Here is a 17,378-nt window from a genome sequence, read left to right on the forward strand (position 1 = left end):
GCACACGCTTGCGAGTTCGTTCGGACCTTCAACCGTTTACTCCACCGTTCTTTGTCATAAAAAGAATGTGCAGTATGTTTCACGGGCATTTAGCTCGCTATGCAAGCTGTAAGCCCTGCCTAACATGCGTTTGCTTTTGCCGGCCTCCGCCAATCGCAGAGCATTCCCAAGTGACATCACAGGTTCTGTTGCGGGAAATGAGCTGGTGGGTCGCATGGTCATTTCCTTTTTTCCTAATTATGTAGCTTATTTGAGCGAAGTTTGCGTTATAAGTGGTGTCGTTATGGTTCTAACGAGGCAATCTTTCGAATGAACCAAACTTGTGTTTTCTCTTCATGGCTCCTTTAAAGGAGTATGAACTGCAGGTTGGGACTTTACATTGGCACGTAAATTTAAGGTAATAAAAATGCAACTAAAAGAGGTTGTGCAACTATTCAATTAAAAAAAAAAACTTGCCACAAACTTTTTGTAACTGAATAACAGCGATTTTTTAATTATGCTCAAAAAGCACATGCAGAACCAACTGACCCTACAAGTGGCGCAAAGAGATTGGAGAAGCTATACGAGCTGTGTCCATTTTGGTCTTGCACTTCGCGGGCCGTTTCTTCGACAGTTCTGTGCCAGCACTGCGCAGGAGAGAACCCTTATGTTTTGCCTGCCTCTGCACCTAAACAGGGGTGGACCGTGGGGTTGGTTTGCAATTGCTACACCGTTTGTACACTGAAGGAGAATGCACTCATCACCACGCTTACAAATCAACAGCAAGAGTTCCGCGCTGATTTCAGCAAGTGCTGCCGAATCAAACAGAACTACGATAGCAGCATTGTACGATAGCAGCATTGTACGCTCGGTGCAAGGAAGTGTAATTTCACTGCCCCTGACCTACTGTCAGTTATACTTCATCACTATTCACATGCCTCAATAAACGATTTCTGCTTTTTTGACACTCTCGCAGTCCTTACTCTCATTTTCAGTAAGTCAAACCACTGAGACAATGCATCTTAACAAATCATCATCCCCACCATCGTCGCCATCGTCTTCAGCCTGTTTGGGTCCACACTCTCCCGTTCCTCCAGCCCGTGCCACATTGTGATGCCTCAGTCCATTCTTCCTTCTTGAACTTTGAGATTTCATCCCTTAACTCTTTCCGTACCGCACGCGCGATTTCGATCATGAGCGATCGAAATCGATCGGAGTTTTCAAACGCTGATTTGAAAGTCGCGCCGGGCGCTTTCAAACGTTTGGCGCCATCTACCGTGTAGCACAAGAAATAAGCTTTCATTTGCTGTGTAGTTTGTATTTTTTGAGCCAGGTGGCGGCAGTTTAAAGCTTGCCAGGAGAAGCGTATACGCGGCGTAGTTGCCGCGGAAGATGGCTGCGCCCCCGCGAGCTCGACGCTTGCTCCCAAACACCGCAAATCGCGAGATTCTACTCAATCTTCGGTGGATTTTCGGGACTTTACTAGCAGCAGTGACTCTTCCGATGATTTCGATCAGTCAGACTTGAGTTTTGACAGTGACGATGACGACAATCAGCCCGGAACATCAGCGGCCGCCAACAGGTAAGCGAGCGGCTTGTTTCTCTAGTGTAGCCGGTTTTCTTTGAGTGCTCCGCTGACGGTTCGCGAGGTTTATCAGTGTCACGCATGGTTCTATCTTATCTGCAGGGTTTCCACATCCTTTGGCCAAGACTCGCTGCTGCCTCGACAACGGAGTTTTTGCAATAAAAATCTTTACCTAAAACAATCGAGAAAACCTTTTTTTCTTCGTGGTTTTGAAGCGCTGTAAACAAACTTTTGCAGCTCAGAAACCGATAAAGTTAGGGCTTTGATTTTTTTAGAGAACATTGTCAAGAAATGCAGAAAACATTTGTATATTTCAGAATTTCTTCTAAAAATTTTTCTTTGAAGTTATAAAGAGCGTTTTCGCAATTTTGTGCTAAATTTGCCCAAAATGTCTAATTTGACAATTTTTATTTTGCTTTTGCTCTCTTTACAATTTCATAAAAGTTATGTCAATAAAAAGAGAATCTATTTAGGTTCATTTTCGTGTGATTTATACATTTTTTCACCTAACAGGTTTTTCATAAAAAAAACATTACCGGAACCCACAAAAAACGGCACTTTTCCCCCGGTACGCAAAGAGTTAATAACTGAGTTAGTGGCCTTCCTGTATTCATAGTTCCATCTCTCAGTATAAAATCCGTTACCCTGGTGGTTCAGTGGATGTCACTTGTTTGCATTACTTGCCAGTCCAAGCCCACTTCTCCCCCCCTTAATCTGAGCTATGAAGTCTTCTATGCGAGTCTGCGCTCTGATACGGGATGCTTGTTTCCTGTCCCCAAGCATCGTCTCTATCCAAGTTGTCCTGCACTGTGCTTAGTAAAGCAACAATTTTTCCAACTCGTAAGTTACCGAATGCTGGAAAAATCAAGGGCTGCATAGTGTGCTCTCAAAACTAGTTGCACAAACACTCGAGCAAATGCGTACTGTGGCCAATGACGGTGTGAACGTTTGGGGATTTCCAAAGGTTTGGCGACTATCCCGACAGTTGCACCGTAGCCACCTGATACGCAATGGGAAACCACTATAGATGCTTTGTTGACAGGTCTGATGAGGGTTAAAAACCAGCTCCTGAAGGTTGCAGCTAGTTAACGAAGACCAAAGCTGAGTGGCTGTCCAAAAAAAGCGAATCATTTCGTACCTCCAACTGGGGCTGGGTGCAAAGACACCACAATGTTCCTTTCTCAACAGCCAAAAACTTTACCATCCAATTCCTCAAAAAAGTTGAGAGAGGCGCAAAAGCTTTTTGACATTAAAACTGTGTCAAAAGTGCGTCAAAACCTTCACTAAAAGTGCACCCAGCCTTCGCTGAAAGTGCGTCCAATCAATCACCAAAGTTCAAAGATACAAATTACAAACGAAGAATGAACCAATGTGACATTTTTTCACACCCTATAAACATCTTTGGATGATATAAATGTTAACCAATACGCGTGGTTTATGAGACAACAGAGCAACGAGCCCTATTGTACGCCTGCTCAATGATCGCTGTGTGTACAGTCTTACGTAGAAATGTCCCCTTTTTGTGATCTTGCAGTAACCGTTTTGATACGGTGGAAGCCCACTTATGGCTACAGATCTTATCTCAGCTACTCAGTCCATGGGGAAATGCATCTGTCTTTTTGACAGGACACCATTGGTTCCGCTCAGAAAGCTCTCACTTTAACTCTTTCGTTACCCCGCTTGTTCAAATCGATCACCGGTGATCAATGCTTTATATTGCCTATTTTGAAATGTTGTAGTCATTTCTCATACACCTAATGCACCCAGTGGTTAGTCCAGGCACTGCACTTTTAAAATCAGTTTAAATTTTCCTCCTCTGGTAACACTGAGATTTTTGACAGCGTCTTTTGCCACCTTAGGTTAGTGTTTTCGTGCAAGGGGGTGTAGCTGCTGCACTTGACGAAAAAGCGTGCCACTCAAGGTTATGCTGCGCTAACATCAATTTTTTTTTATAAAAAAGCTCCTAGCAAGTCAAATGCCAAATTATGGTGCCAGCTTTGTAACGTGACAGCGTTGAGAGGTGATAATTATCAAAAAATGACACCACCAATTAACTAGTGATCTCTGGTTCAAAGAATGGGTAGTTCAGGGGTGAGACAGCTGAATCCGATTTGGGAGCAGTTTTTGGAGCAGCGAAATCTCGATTTTGGCGCAGAAAAACCTTGATTTAGAGCAGTTAACCCCATTTATTATGTCACCTTATGTGCCTAAAAATAAAATTTTTGGCAAATCGGGGGGGGGGGGGGGGGGAGTGCACTTTTTAATCGGTTTTGAACGTAAATAACACTGAAATAGCCTTCAAATAAAGTTTGTTCTACCAGAGTATCACAAGGTACAAACTGCACTTCCTTTTTACAAACCATTTTTAAACTCTTAGGCTCTACGCATAGAAAGCGTGGAGTTCCGTTGAAAATATCGCATTGAAAAACTCGGCAATCGTAAGGCATTTTTATTATCATGCGAATGCCTAAATTATTATTTTTGTAATCCCAGACTCGGCTTTAGGCACAAGTGTAGAGCCACCGCAAAAGTCGCGCAAAGCGAGGTGACAGTCGTCGCACCCCACCAGCTTTCCCATTTCAATCCCTAAGGTGCACGTTCACTACGATCGTAATTTGAGTAACGTTGGTATGTTTAGCCACCTCCCTTTTGGCCTCAAATTTCACTTCAGACAGATGAACCATTATTACTAGTGTGCAATAACACCCCGTCCCGCTACCGGACACTGGTTGAACATTTTGCGGCGATGTAGCCTGCGCCGCCCCTTCTGCAGAGTCGATCGTCCCATTCCCGCCGCTCGCAAGCTCGCTGTCAAAGGCAGCAATAACTCAGCGTTATATAACACCGCAATAAGTCCGAAATTTCACTTCAGGCACGCACCCCGCCCCACACTCAAGGCTGAAACACGGTGAATTCGCGGGCACCGCGTTGTTTTTGATGTACTCCATCTTTCGAGTGGCGCAACTTCCCGTAACAGATCAAACAACTAAATGTACCCACCCCCATAACCAAAACCACGGTAGAAATCTTCAAATGGCACTCTGCCTGACCTAGAGTGAACTAGCCTGAACCACGAGCAACTGCTTCGCCCGCCGACCATGTTTCCCAATCTTCACCACGCTAAGATGGCGGCGCCCAGTGATATCGTTCCGGAGATACGGCGCTCCGAAAATTGCCGTTTTTTCATCAACTTGAACAAGTTTTGTCGCCTCAGTAAACATTAGTATTTTTATACAGGACTTTGCAGTGGTTTTCGACGGGAAAGCTTTAAAAATGTACAGGATATAACATGTGCAACCCGACATTGTAACTTTCGAAAAAAACTGTTTAGCGGACAATTTTACGTGGTTTTTTTTTATTGATTGATCAATAAATTAAACTTTTACAAACACCATCACCTTGGGGGTGCTGAAAAATTATGCCGTGAGAAAGAATTTTTCCCCACTGAAACTGACGGGAGCGTTCAAATCCTTGGCTCTCATACTGTTTTGGAGCAGTTTGGTGCAATTTTTCCAATTTTCAAGCTTTTGGAGCAGCCTGGCGCAGGAAAACAACTTTGTATCAAAACTGCGCAATATGCGCAGCTGTCTCACCCCTGGTAGTTGTATTCTGCCAAAGCTCAAATTTCTGAAGGTCCCCCGTGTGTCTAACAAGTGGACCTGGCATTTTCAGCCAGTTTCCAGCAGTTTTGTTTTTGTTCTTGTGTTGCGAAATTCGTATTTGGCGCTACTATGCAGTTACCCCACTTCAAGCCGATTTCCATGGCGCCTCCATCGCCAGCTACTGTTCCTCAAAAAATGCACGCCGCCCGCAATTCCACTTCGCCCTTGCCTTACTTCTGTGATAACAGCTTCAGCTGAACACCAAGTCGTCACGTATCAGTTCAGACGAGGAGAATGCTCCCAAATGGCCTTGAACACCGCCAGCTGTACACCAACCAGTTTTATTTCTGTACGAGCGTATTTCCGGAGGTCTAGCGTCGCTTCTAAGTGGAAATGCCTATTCAGACAAATTCTCCAACAGGCTTGTACTGTTTTTTTTGGAAAATGTTAGGTGGTGCTGCAATGTAGGAGGCTCATAGTGCTGAACTCTCTCCATAACTGCTTGGTGAAAGCTTGCTGGCCATGATTCTAGCGCATCACATCTTATTCCTGCAAGCCGGGCTACCATAGTGAGTCAGAAGATGATAATAAACTGCAAATGAAAGCTCTCAGTGGTAAACGACGATCAGAACGTCAACAAGCATCCATCACCGAGTTTGGTTTCCAACTCCAAGTGGATTTCTTCGCATCGCTTGCTTGCCTTGAATCTTGTGCTGAACATAATCATTTACAAGGTGTTTTTACATCATGTGGGGACTAAAAAGGTGTCTTTAATAATGTCAAACCACCAGATTTCTTCCAAGGAACCATCCAAAATTGTGAAATCTGAAACAGAGGTTGGGCTTCACCCCACGGCGTGGGCACCACGCATGCTAGCACTTTCTTTGATATCTGACAAATTGTCCCGAGCAAATCAATTTTTTCTTTCTTGGACGGGTTTATGAAATTTTTACCTGCAAACTGTATATTCTCAATTTTTTCTACTCCTGGTGGTTTTTTATACACACATTTCTTTTTTTTTTTTCATTTTCTTCGACGCCTCGACAAAAATGTTGAATTTGACCATCTCTTTCGCGATCATTATTTACAAAAAAATATTAAAACTGGCATCATTGTAAAGGGCGTTGAATCATCTGCATTTTATGACACTGCAATATGTGCCTAACCAACATGTTTAGCACAGAAAAAATTTTTTCTTAGACCCCTAAAAATAGGCCAATTTCCCGCGGTAACGAAAGAGTTAAAAGCCTGCGGTGGCCTCGTTTCGATCCCCTGCACCGCCGAGGGTGCTTCGGAACTCTTCCCAGAAGAAGAAGACCTTTGTCTGCCCACTGCCTCCAATCCCAGTGCCCTTATTATGTGGTCACCTTCTGGAGGATGTCCTTGAGGAAGGCGGCGGGGCTCTCTTGCACCATGTGCTGTGACCGCATGCGCATCTTGACATACTCCAGCAGCCGCCGCAGGAAGCCCATAAAGTGCTCGGCCAGGCGGATGTTGCCAGGAACCGCCTCTGCATCATCGCAAGAGGACGGACGCAGCGGGCATGTGCACGTGTCCTACTACCTGGCCTCGCTGCCCGCTCACTCACTCACCTTGGAGAACTTCGTCAGGCAACACTGCAGGGGAGAGAGAGGGAGAAAGAAGAGATTAGTGCAAGAAGGCGCAAGTGATGGCTGCCTCATGCCCTGCGCTGTGCGGCAACTTTTGATTGACAGTTCAATGGGGCACTCGACTGACAATTGGATCGAAGGCCTCTGGAAGGCCTTTGAAACAGCTCTGTAGAACAGGTATTCGGCCAAAAGCATTTCGAGAAATTGGCTTAGTACAGAGTCGGTGATGAAATTGACGATTTGACAGGGGGGTAGCAATCAAAAACACAAGGGTTGAGGAGGGAGAGGGGGGGGGGGGGGGGATGAGCACAGGGGCGGTATTCTCGTAACTGTCCCTTTTGAAAACGTCCCTTTTGCGTCCCTTTTATCGTGACGTACTTCCGGTTAAATGGACGTTGGCAACAGTAGGTTTGCCGCGCTTGCCTTACGTCACTTCCGGTTGTTTGCTTTTAGCCAATCAGGGCTCGCCAAAAGGGACATTTTTGAAAGGGACGCAAAAGGGACAAAACTCGAGAATACCGCCCCTGATCTTGTTTTCTAAAACGGCAGTCAAAGCTTCAAGTGTACGTACACCTGTTCTAAAAGAAGCACTACAGTAAAGTATGTCATGGGAGCTGAAAAAATCTGCAATACAGCGGAATCTCGATGATACGATTCTGGGTGATACTACCACACGCTCCGACAAAGCGTTCCATTTTAGTGAGAGCGGGGAGTGCCAGCGACCACCGGAACAGCGCCGTGTCATGCCTTCGGGAAGATTCTGCACCGGGTAGCACGCGCAAGTGTGCCGAGTGGCGTCCAGCGCACAGCTCGCGGACGCACGTGAGAGGACTCGATGAGCAACGCGTTCGCAGTGCAGGAGAGCTCTCTCTTTCTCAACGGCGGCCTCCCTGTTCGCGTCTCTTCAGTTCGGTGGGCACAAGTTCGCCTAATTAAAACAGTTGTTTCGCCCTCCTCTACCCATCTGTCGTCTTGTCATTCGTGACTGATACGAATTTCAGGATGATACAAATTTCTGAGAAGTTCCGGCGAAATTGCATTGTTTGCAATGGGAGAAATTTCAGCTGTTACAAACAGACCTGTGCGGCCTGGCGGATGATAAGAATGAGCCGGCGAGGCACCCAACTGCCGAGCGAGCAAGCGACGGCGAGGTATGCGCTCTCTCTTCCCTCTTTGTCACTCTTTCTCTGGGAACAGCCAAGCTGTTGTGAGAGTGTGCGGCGTGCCGAGTCTATTGCGGCCGTGCCGCTGGGGAGAAGAATGCCTCGATGGCCTTGGGCAGGCAGTGGTGTCCCTCAGTTGCCGGCATCTCATTGGTCTTGGGTGGGGGATTGCGCCTCCGGAATCCACCGCTCCTCGCCGTCATCGCTGTCCGCTCACGGTGGATGTTCAGTTGGTGAGACGCATTTGCAAGATTGTTACTGTCAATGGCCTTCTCCCAACCAAATCAATCAACCAGGCTGCTGTCAACCATGTTGTGCAAAAGGAAAGCCCTTTTTTCCTCTGAGAGAAGCTGGACATTCTGAACAAAGTCGACAGCGAACCGAAAAAGAAGCGCAGTGACTTGGTAAAAGAGCTCGGCCTGCCACGGTCGACGTTGTGCGCCGCTGTTGGATAACGGGACGTGATTTTGCAAAACGTGCACCACTTCAGCGTGAAAGTCAAGCGGGCCAAGTCAGCCCAGCATGTCAAGCTTGAAGACATCCTCCTGACGCAGTTCAACGAAGTGAGTGCGGCTGGAGTGAACAGCGACGGAAACGTGCTCCAGGAGAAGGCCAACACAGTGCCCTTTCGCTTGGAATTTAAGGGGGGACTGGGCAAGTAAAACGACTTTTTTATTTATGAACCAAATTGAATCAAATTAGGAGCATTTATGTAGCTAACCATTCTAACAACAAAACTGAAATCAGTTTAAAGATACCATACGAATTTCAGATGATACGAATATTTTTCGTGGTCCCGCGAGATTCGTATCATCGAGATTCCACTGCATAAGCAGCACCACACTATAAACAAAACATGCGTGAATCCAACCAGATCGTAACCTTTCATTCATTCTTTGTTTCTTTATCTTCAGTCAAATGAATTCCGTTTAAAATAGAGGCATGGTCTTTATATCGTCTTTTGTTCTACGCTAGACGCTGCTTCACGGTCTTGCAGACCTTGAGCGTAGCTTTAACTTATACTTTGTGTGTATGTTATGAGGGATCTGCATTTCTTAGCATTTAGAAGAACAGATGCCGTAGAAAAGGAAGCAGCCAAGCGTATGCCGGCGAGACAACAAGATAAAAATGCAATACAAAAATTTTTAGAACAAAGCCCCTTAGGGGCTGGGGCTGCTGGCGTCTCCGTCAATGCGATCACTGTTCGTCTCATGTAGTCACAATACTAAAACACCAGGAAACTCGTTCACGCCTCGCGCTAGAACGTAGCGCGTACTAGAAAAACACCGGGACACTCGTTTGCACCTCGCGCGGGAGCGCTTCGTGCTGCTTTTACAGCAAAGCTGTATACCTCTACCCCCACCGGTTCCATCTCCATGGGCAAAAACACCAAGGCGCCAAGAGTACACTTATACGCTGCATGCTTGGCCCCTCCCCAGGTTTCACGTTAGTAGAGATGGCCCAGGATTGTTTTCTTTTTCCTAATAACGAGCCCAAAATAACGAGATAACAAAGAGTTACCAACTGATAGTTACGCGCAAAACAATGCAGGGAAGCACGAACCGGGGTTTGCGAGTATGAGGTCCGCTTCGCGGGCCTCCCTCGCTTCTCGCAGTCCCTCCAGCAGCTGCTCGTACTCCGTGCGGAGCTTCTCCGCGTCTTGCTCTTTCAACCTGCACGCACAAGTAGGCCACTAGCAACATGCTCACGTGACAACACCACAGCAAGCTGCACATGTGACAAAAAAGACAACATGCCACCAGCCGACCCATTTCTACGAATTTTTTCACTAGGGGCCATGCAGACAAAACACAAGTTTGGTATTGCCTCACTGAGAATCATACTGACACCACTTTTAACGTAAATAAACTTCACTCAAATAAGCTACATAATTAGTAAAAGAGAAAATGGCCATGCGGCCCACTAGCTCATTTCGCGCAACAGAACCTCTGGTGTCATATGTGCCAGCTCTTTGATTGGCTGAGGCTGGAAAAAGCAAACGCAGATTAGACAGGGCTTATAAGCCTGCTGAATGAGCTATTTGTCCTTTTAACCCTTTGAGGATCACAACCGTACATGTACAGAATCGGCAAACACTTTCAAAATGGTCAATGACGTACATGTACGTCACTGCTTGTATGTTTAAAAACGCCCCTTTTTCGCCAACTTCTCTTGCTTGGCATGTGCTGCCACACTTCGAAAATACGTCAAATTTTTTTTCTTGCACCAATGGCTCTTCTTTTTATTTTTTTATGATTTACTTCAGCGGCGCACCGGCTATCGCTTGCGTATCCGGTAACGAGGGGGCGCGCTAGGTGTCGCCCACCGGGCACCCAGGCACCTCTCGCTTCTTGTGCCTGCCACAGACCAAGGTCACCTGCGAAGCTGATGAGGCTCTTTTCTCCTTTTTTGTATTTTATAGGAGCAGTGCACTGTCTATCGCTTGCGCATCCGGCCGCGCGCGCGCAGTGGCTGATTTTGGTATCATCCTCCGGGCGCTTCCCGCTTTTTGCACCCACGAAACTGATGTCTATCTGATTTCGATCCACTCAAAAGGTGCCGGCTTGTTACTCTCTCATTTTTATTTAGAAGTTTTCTTGTGTTACTCATGAATAAACCACATGTACGTAACAACACAAACAATTTTTTGTCACTTTATGGTCACCGTAAAAAAATTACATTATTTTTTTCTCGAAATAGATTCATCTGAAGAATTTAAATCAGCAATAAAAAAAAACGACCCTGGGAAGTCGCATTTGGCGAAAAAATTCAACCCTCGAAGGGTTAAACGTAGGGGACATTTTTTTTCATAGCAGTAAGAACGGTGAGGTGAACAATTAAAGTTATGCACGAACACGTAAACACCTAAGCAGTTAGTGCGGCACTCAGCCAGCTGACACTGCTAACACAGCTGTCGGACGCGCTGGACTTGTCTGAAACAACACTGACCAACTGACACAAGCTGCACGGTCGCTTACGTGACCATGTCTGTCAAGTCATAGCTCTAGTTCTGGGAAACGATTAGTATGAAACGTAACAAAAATACGGCAGGTGTAGAAGTCCGGCCAGAAGCAAAGTGCAAACACACTGGCACTTCAGCTAGGCTGCCTCGATTCACGTGCGTCCGCCCTACAGGGCGGAGACACGTATACGCTGGTGCCACCATTTTGGGTCACTCGCTCGCCACAGAAGCAAGTCATTTCACCAAAACCGCGCTAAAATTATCGCATCAACGCTGTTCACTCGTGAAGTCTGAATCATCTTATCTGTTTCGCGCTCCTGGGTCTTGTGGAAAACAAAAAGAACAACACGTTGAGCACTTGACCCGATAGCGGTGACACGGGACCGTTCAAAGGGTGTCTCCACCCTGTACGGTGGCGCTGGCATCGAGGCACCCTAACTTCAGCAGTATTGCTGCGCCCCCATGAAAGTGGGTGATAAACAAGATAATCAAATAGGTGCCTGTGAGATGGTAGCATCCCTAATCAGCAGACTTTACTTCGTTTTAAGGTCCTGCTCTTAATACGTCATTGTCAACGTCATGAAAACACTTGATTTAGCGGGAGAATTGAAATTTTGACTTAAAATATATAATTTCTAAATGAATAAAGCTGCCGAACAAGCACTTAGGGCCCTACAGAACACTAAATCTTTCGAATAAAACAAACTTGCATTGTGTCTGCATGGCCCCTTTAAAGGTCCCCCTTTTTCTCTTCAAATTTTTACGGTTTTGCGCACTGAAGCTACACCCGCGAAAGCAAGGACACTCTCCAAGACGTCACAGCTCCTCCAGACAGCAAAATGGACGATTACTCGACACAGTAGTGGCCGATGCAGCCAGTCACCTTCTTGCAAGCCCGACCAACGAGACGGCAATCACTCTGGGCCACTTCCTCACTGCAGGGGGTCCACTTTTGAGCTAAACTGGTGCCCCAGTGGCGAACGTAGGAGGCCGCAGAAGGCGACACTCAAAGCAGAACGCTCTCCAGTACAGTCCAGCCCCTCTGTAGTGGCCTTGGCCAGTGTGTGCAATGCGGCACGGGTGCTAGGAAGTGGAACGAGGCCACTCAATGCCGAGAGGCGATGTTCCAGCTCTCATCTATCCTTTGAGCAAATCGTTCCCTAACTGTTTTACAACTCCGTGATGATTGGCAACACCTGTGGACATTTCTTGTCTCTCCACTGGCTCAGAGTAGAAGTGTAAAAAGCTGATGCAGAGCAAGTGTCTGACACAACACCTTCCCCTTACCGTGAAAGATTGGAAAAAAAAAAGGGGACTTCCACCAACTAAGAGTAGAAATAAGTTTATCGTGCCGCCAACTCACTCCTTGATGGTTTGGTCCAGGCTGTCGATGTTCTCCGTACTCCCCTCAATGGTGCGCTTGGTAAGCCGCACACTCATGGACTCGATGCACACGTTGTCTGCACAGAGGGAGAGCGTCACTACGATGCGCCCAACAGCCAACACCCTTCAAAACAAATGGTCACACATTTCATCGTGCGGGTTGCATTAAAAAGCATTAATAGTGGAAGGTCAAGTTTTACGGACCAAACCACCTGGGAACACTCTCTACTCACCGGAAGGTATTTACAGCTTTGAGGAATGATTTGGCCGAACACTGCAAATGGGTGTGCTTCTACGGGCCCAATGTTCCCCAGGCTAAAGGAAGCATTGTGTGCCTCTTGTATTGAATATCAGCTGACCCGATTCAACAAATGGCTATGTGTGCTATGTGCAGCACGCGGCCAAAATTGAAAGGACCCATTGCAGGGCACAGAAGCTAGGCTGTTGCACAGGGAATTGCTCCAGCAATACTGTTTCTTGATTTTCAAATAATCAAGCAGGATCGAGCGGCGTCACAATGTGGAGCGCGGTAAATGACAGCAAGCCTTTGTGCGACTCCACTGAACAGCTTTGCCATTTTTTTCCTAAAGAAAGTTGAGAGACACAAATGCTGTCTCACATCAAAACCGCGTCAAAAGTGCATCAAAACCTTCACTGAAAGCGAGTCCGTTCGATCACCAAACCTTCAAAGACCAACATCACAAACGAAGACCGAACCCATGCGACGCTTCTTTGCGCATTAGGTTGAGGCACCTACGAAGAATCGAAGTGCACACCGATAACGTGGTGTATGAGATAAACGTGTACTATCATACCCCTTCTTCATGATTGGTGCACGCATTGTCTTATCTAGAAGCGTTCCTTTCTGCCAATTTGCAAGCAACCGTTTTCGCACACACACCCTATGTCCAGAGCTCTTACCACAGCTTTTCAGTCGACCAAGCAGTCTATGGGGACATTCATTAGTTTTTTGACGACAGGACGCCTGCAGTCCCACCAAGAAATCTTTTGCTTCAAAAGTGGTACGAAACGGCAAGCCACCAAACTGCACATGAAACTAGTTTGCAACCAATTTGCGTGCAATTATTGTAAGGGGCGATCGGGAAGCATTGGAACATGCGTGCAGTCCCACAAATATTCAACAGCTGCGTGCAACTCTGCGTACAAGACACTAGCGGCTCACTCTTCCGATACTGAACACTTGGAAATTCAGAGGCATCAAGGCCAGCTTTCAGAAGGAGAAGACCACTCTCAGTGCAGATAACACAGCATAGTACTTCTGGATAAAGGGACATTAGAATGTGTTTATAAGCAGCGCCTGGCTACTCTACCAAATTCTAGAACACGCCAACTTCTGCCACATTTCTATGCACGAGAACAGCGTGCTCGGTTTCACTGGGCCACCCCTGTCACCACTGTGTGACCCCACTGACCGTGCCAACACACACTGTGGGCACCCCTTCCACGTATCCAATTTACCGCATTGCATGGTTCATGCTGCCAGTCACACGGCTGTACAGGCGCCACTGTAGTAAGACGCACCGATGTTGTGCGCCTCGTCGAAGATGACGACAGCATTGCGGCTCATCTCCTTGGAGACGACCTCGGCAATCTTGGGGTCCAGCAGGTAGTGGTAGCTGTAGACCACCACCTGGGCCTGGTGAACCTGCACAGCATGCGTGCACGGGGGGAGAGGGGAGAGAGATGAAGAAGCTCTGAAAATTGAAGCTGCTTAGCGAGGAAGAGGCTGCAGGCAGGGCAAACACTGTGCGTGCGTGTGTGAAACCTTGCTCTCACAAAAGAAAGAGGGATGTATGGGGGAAAAAAATACTGCAAGACCTTCCACTATCACATAAACTGCTCCAGTGAAAAATCCCAAGCCCCTGCTACTCTAGTAAACGCAGACGCAGCGTGCAGTGTTGAGTTCACAACAGTGGTGGATTCGCAGAACAGAATTCCCAAAGTGCTGACATGGCGGTAGGAGTTGTGGTGTTGGTGGCGCAACACAGGCAGAAAGCCGCCATCCTCTAGAACCAAGGACGTGGCACACCAGTCAGCAGAGCCTGAATGTCCAAATCAGACAGCTTCCACTTCACACAAGATTCTAGAAGAGGTGTAGAACAGTAGCCCTTTTTGAGCAAATCTTAGTGCATGACCACAGAACGTACTACAGTAAAATCTCGATGATACGAATCTCGCGGGACCGCGAAAAATATTCGTACAGTCGAATCCCGCTACAACGAAATTGACGGGACGTTCGAAAAATTTCGTTGAAGCGAAAATTCGTTGAGGCGAAATCTGCCCCAACACAACACGGAAAGGCCCCAAAAATAGCCCCGTATGTTTCCGCATCATTGGCAGCAAAAAAACAATGTTTAGAAAAAGGAGTGACGCGCAATAACGTCATGTTCATTCGGATAACAAACATACCAATGGTTATCTGTGTTTTCACTGCACGCAAAGAACGAGTTACGGAAGGGGGTGAAGAAATGCAGGCACAAAACTTATTGCTGCACAACAAGGCGTGCCCACCGAGCTGATTACTTGCAGATAGCTGCTAAGCTGTGGGAAGCCCCCCTCTCGCTTGTGGTAGGAGCAGTGCCGTTATCTTATCCTCTGACAGGGCACGGCAGCTACTGACCTTGGCAGGCAAGACGCACGTGCTTGCATTAAACATGACTGCGCGCTCGCGACTAAGATAGGATGACTTGGCTTCAAGACCACACACGCAAACATGATTTTTGCTTTTGGCTATGAAGAATGGTAGAAGGAAAATGGCAAGGACAGCTGCTCACGAGTCACAACGCATACATGACGGCGCCGCGCCAGCAGCGGAGCACAGTTGTGCGATTTCAACTGGATACGGATTGGCTGTAGCTCCGGCTTGGCGATCCGGGCCTGCGCCTCATGTAAAGACAGCCAGCTGCATCGTTATCACCATCAAACAATGGCGTCCGCCTACGAGTTTTTTTTTGTTTTGGGTGGCAGTGTGGGCGCACCGCGCGTGTTTTCGGTGAAACTAAGTGTCCTGAATGTATAAAAAGTTACAGATAGCTGGCGCTATGCTTATTTTATTGTAAAATAATTGTTCAAACCCAGCCCAAATCATCCAAAAATTCGTTGAAGCGAAAGCAAGCCTGACAAATAGTTCGTCGTGGCGAGGACTTTGTTGCATTGACTTCTATGGCTAGCTGACAGGGAATTCGAAATACTTCGTTGAAGCGGAAATTTCGTTGAAGCGGAGTTCGTTGTAGCGGGGTTTGACTGTATCATCCGAAATTTGTACCAACCAACACAGACCAAAAAAATTGAGCGTTAAAAAAGTTTTCGTTTATTTCTTTTCTTACTTTCGAGTGAAGAAATCCGAGACGTTTTTCTGCTTTTTTTTAACCTCCACGCCGCCGAGTGGTCCTTTCTGGACTTTGATACCCTCACTCGCGGTGCCCCAAGCTCACAACAGGAGCATTTTTTCACGTGATTCATGCGCGTCGGCATTGCATGCGCAATATTTTCCTGCCCGCGTCGATGATTCCGCGGCCGTGGTCGCCTGTGCCTCTGTTGGAAAATGACGCGCGTAACAGTGGGAGGAGCCTGACGAATTGTGCCAATGGGAAGGCGTGCGCCTCATGGCGGCAGTTTAGAAGCGCTCGAGACAGCCAGCTCGTTCCGCCAGAGATGTTTAAGCTTAGCACCCCGGCAGATATTTCATGGGCGCTTTCACTAGTGGCACGGATGATGTTTTATAGAACCATTTTCGCCCACATTATTAGCTCATTTGCCACACAAGAAACTTTGTGTGTGCTTTGAGCGATACTTTAAAGAGCGGTTAGAAGCGGTCACTCGAGCACCCAGCAGCACTTCGCGACCGAAGCCGCCGCCATGTTGCCACGGCCGGCCGCGCCCCGCGCAGCATGCGAGTGATTTCGCGGCGGTGTCAACGCACCTGTGAAATGCATGGCACGTTTTTTCGCTGGCGGAAAACAACAGCCCGGCTGTTCCTGGAGAAAGAGGCACAAAGAGGGGAGAGATAGCCCCTACGTCGCTGTCGCTTGCTCGCTCGGCAGTCGGGCTCCTCGCCAGCTCGTTCGTATCCTCCGCTGAACCGCGCCGGTCCGTTCGTAAGAGCCGAAATTTTTCCCATTGCAAACAATGCAATTTCGCCGGGACTTATCAGAAATTCGTATCATCCCGAAATTCGTATCGCCCAGAATCGTATCATCGAGATTCCGCTGTAGTACATCCTCCCACAACCTCTACATGCTTTTTGCACCTTGGTGGGTAGCCCGCATGCCTGCCAGGCTAGAGAAAAAAAGCTTTCCTTCTCAAAGCCTTGTTTTCGCGGGCCAAAATATTCTCAGTCAGCAGGCAAGATTTTCCCCCTCTGTTCCAACGTCTCCCCCTTCCCCACTCCCAGTGGCATTCCCACACCTCCTTTTCAGATGTCATGGCAAGCTTGAAACAAAGTCGCTCACAATGCTTTCCGAGGAGGAGGCCCAAAACCCTCGTCTGACAAGGTCAGTCACGGGTGTCCAGGAATTTTTCCAAAACCTCTTCCAACACAAGCGCACGCTCATTAGTCTCAGCCCTCAGGCTTTAAAAGAGGGGTCTAACTGTGACATCTACCGCGCGCCATGTGACACTCACCCAACAGTTGACAAGAGAAAGAGCACTTACGGCTTGCCGTGCCATGAAGTAGGGGCAGAGGCCGTGCTGTCGGCCATACTCCTTCAGGTCGTCCTGTGGGAAGAAAAAGGATGCTTCATTGGAAAGAGAGGCCTCGTGGAATGAGTGAAGACAGAAGATGGAACACGCTGTACTGATCAGATCCAGACACATCGCAATTACTTGAGGAAATCTTAGGATGGAAATCTTCTTTCCTCCATTGCTGACCTCTCATATTCGCTTGATTGTGGGATCTAACACGCAGGCGTAATACAGGTGACGAGGCACGCCGTAGTGGAGGGCTCCGGATTAATTTTGACCACCTGGGGATCTTTAACGTGCACCAAAATCTCGAACACACGGGCGTTTCCCCTTTTCGCCTCCATTTGAAAAGCGGCCGCCGCGGCCAGGAATCGAACGCGCGTCGTTGTC

At 47.5% G+C, this 17,378-nt stretch overlaps 1 protein-coding gene across 1 annotated transcript in view; it reads right to left on the reverse strand.

Moving 5' to 3' along the window:
- The window catches only part of Xpd (general transcription and DNA repair factor IIH helicase subunit Xpd), a 71,740-nt gene that overhangs the window by 38,729 nt on the left and 15,633 nt on the right, over positions 1–17,378 (reverse strand). The window contains exons 8-13 of the mRNA XM_077707101.1: positions 16,959–17,021; positions 13,827–13,950; positions 12,265–12,361; positions 9,503–9,612; positions 6,759–6,782; positions 6,534–6,676 (exon numbers count right to left, since the gene is read on the reverse strand). Of these exons, the coding sequence (XP_077563227.1) occupies positions 6,534–6,676; positions 6,759–6,782; positions 9,503–9,612; positions 12,265–12,361; positions 13,827–13,950; positions 16,959–17,021 (561 nt within the window). The remainder of the gene's footprint in view (positions 1–6,533; positions 6,677–6,758; positions 6,783–9,502; positions 9,613–12,264; positions 12,362–13,826; positions 13,951–16,958; positions 17,022–17,378) is intronic.

This window comes from Haemaphysalis longicornis, unplaced genomic scaffold (genome assembly GCF_048455015.1).
Source record: "Haemaphysalis longicornis isolate Haplotype H1 unplaced genomic scaffold, Haemaphysalis longicornis Haplotype H1 scaffold_4, whole genome shotgun sequence".
Taxonomy (NCBI): Eukaryota; Metazoa; Arthropoda; class Arachnida; order Ixodida; family Ixodidae; genus Haemaphysalis; species Haemaphysalis longicornis.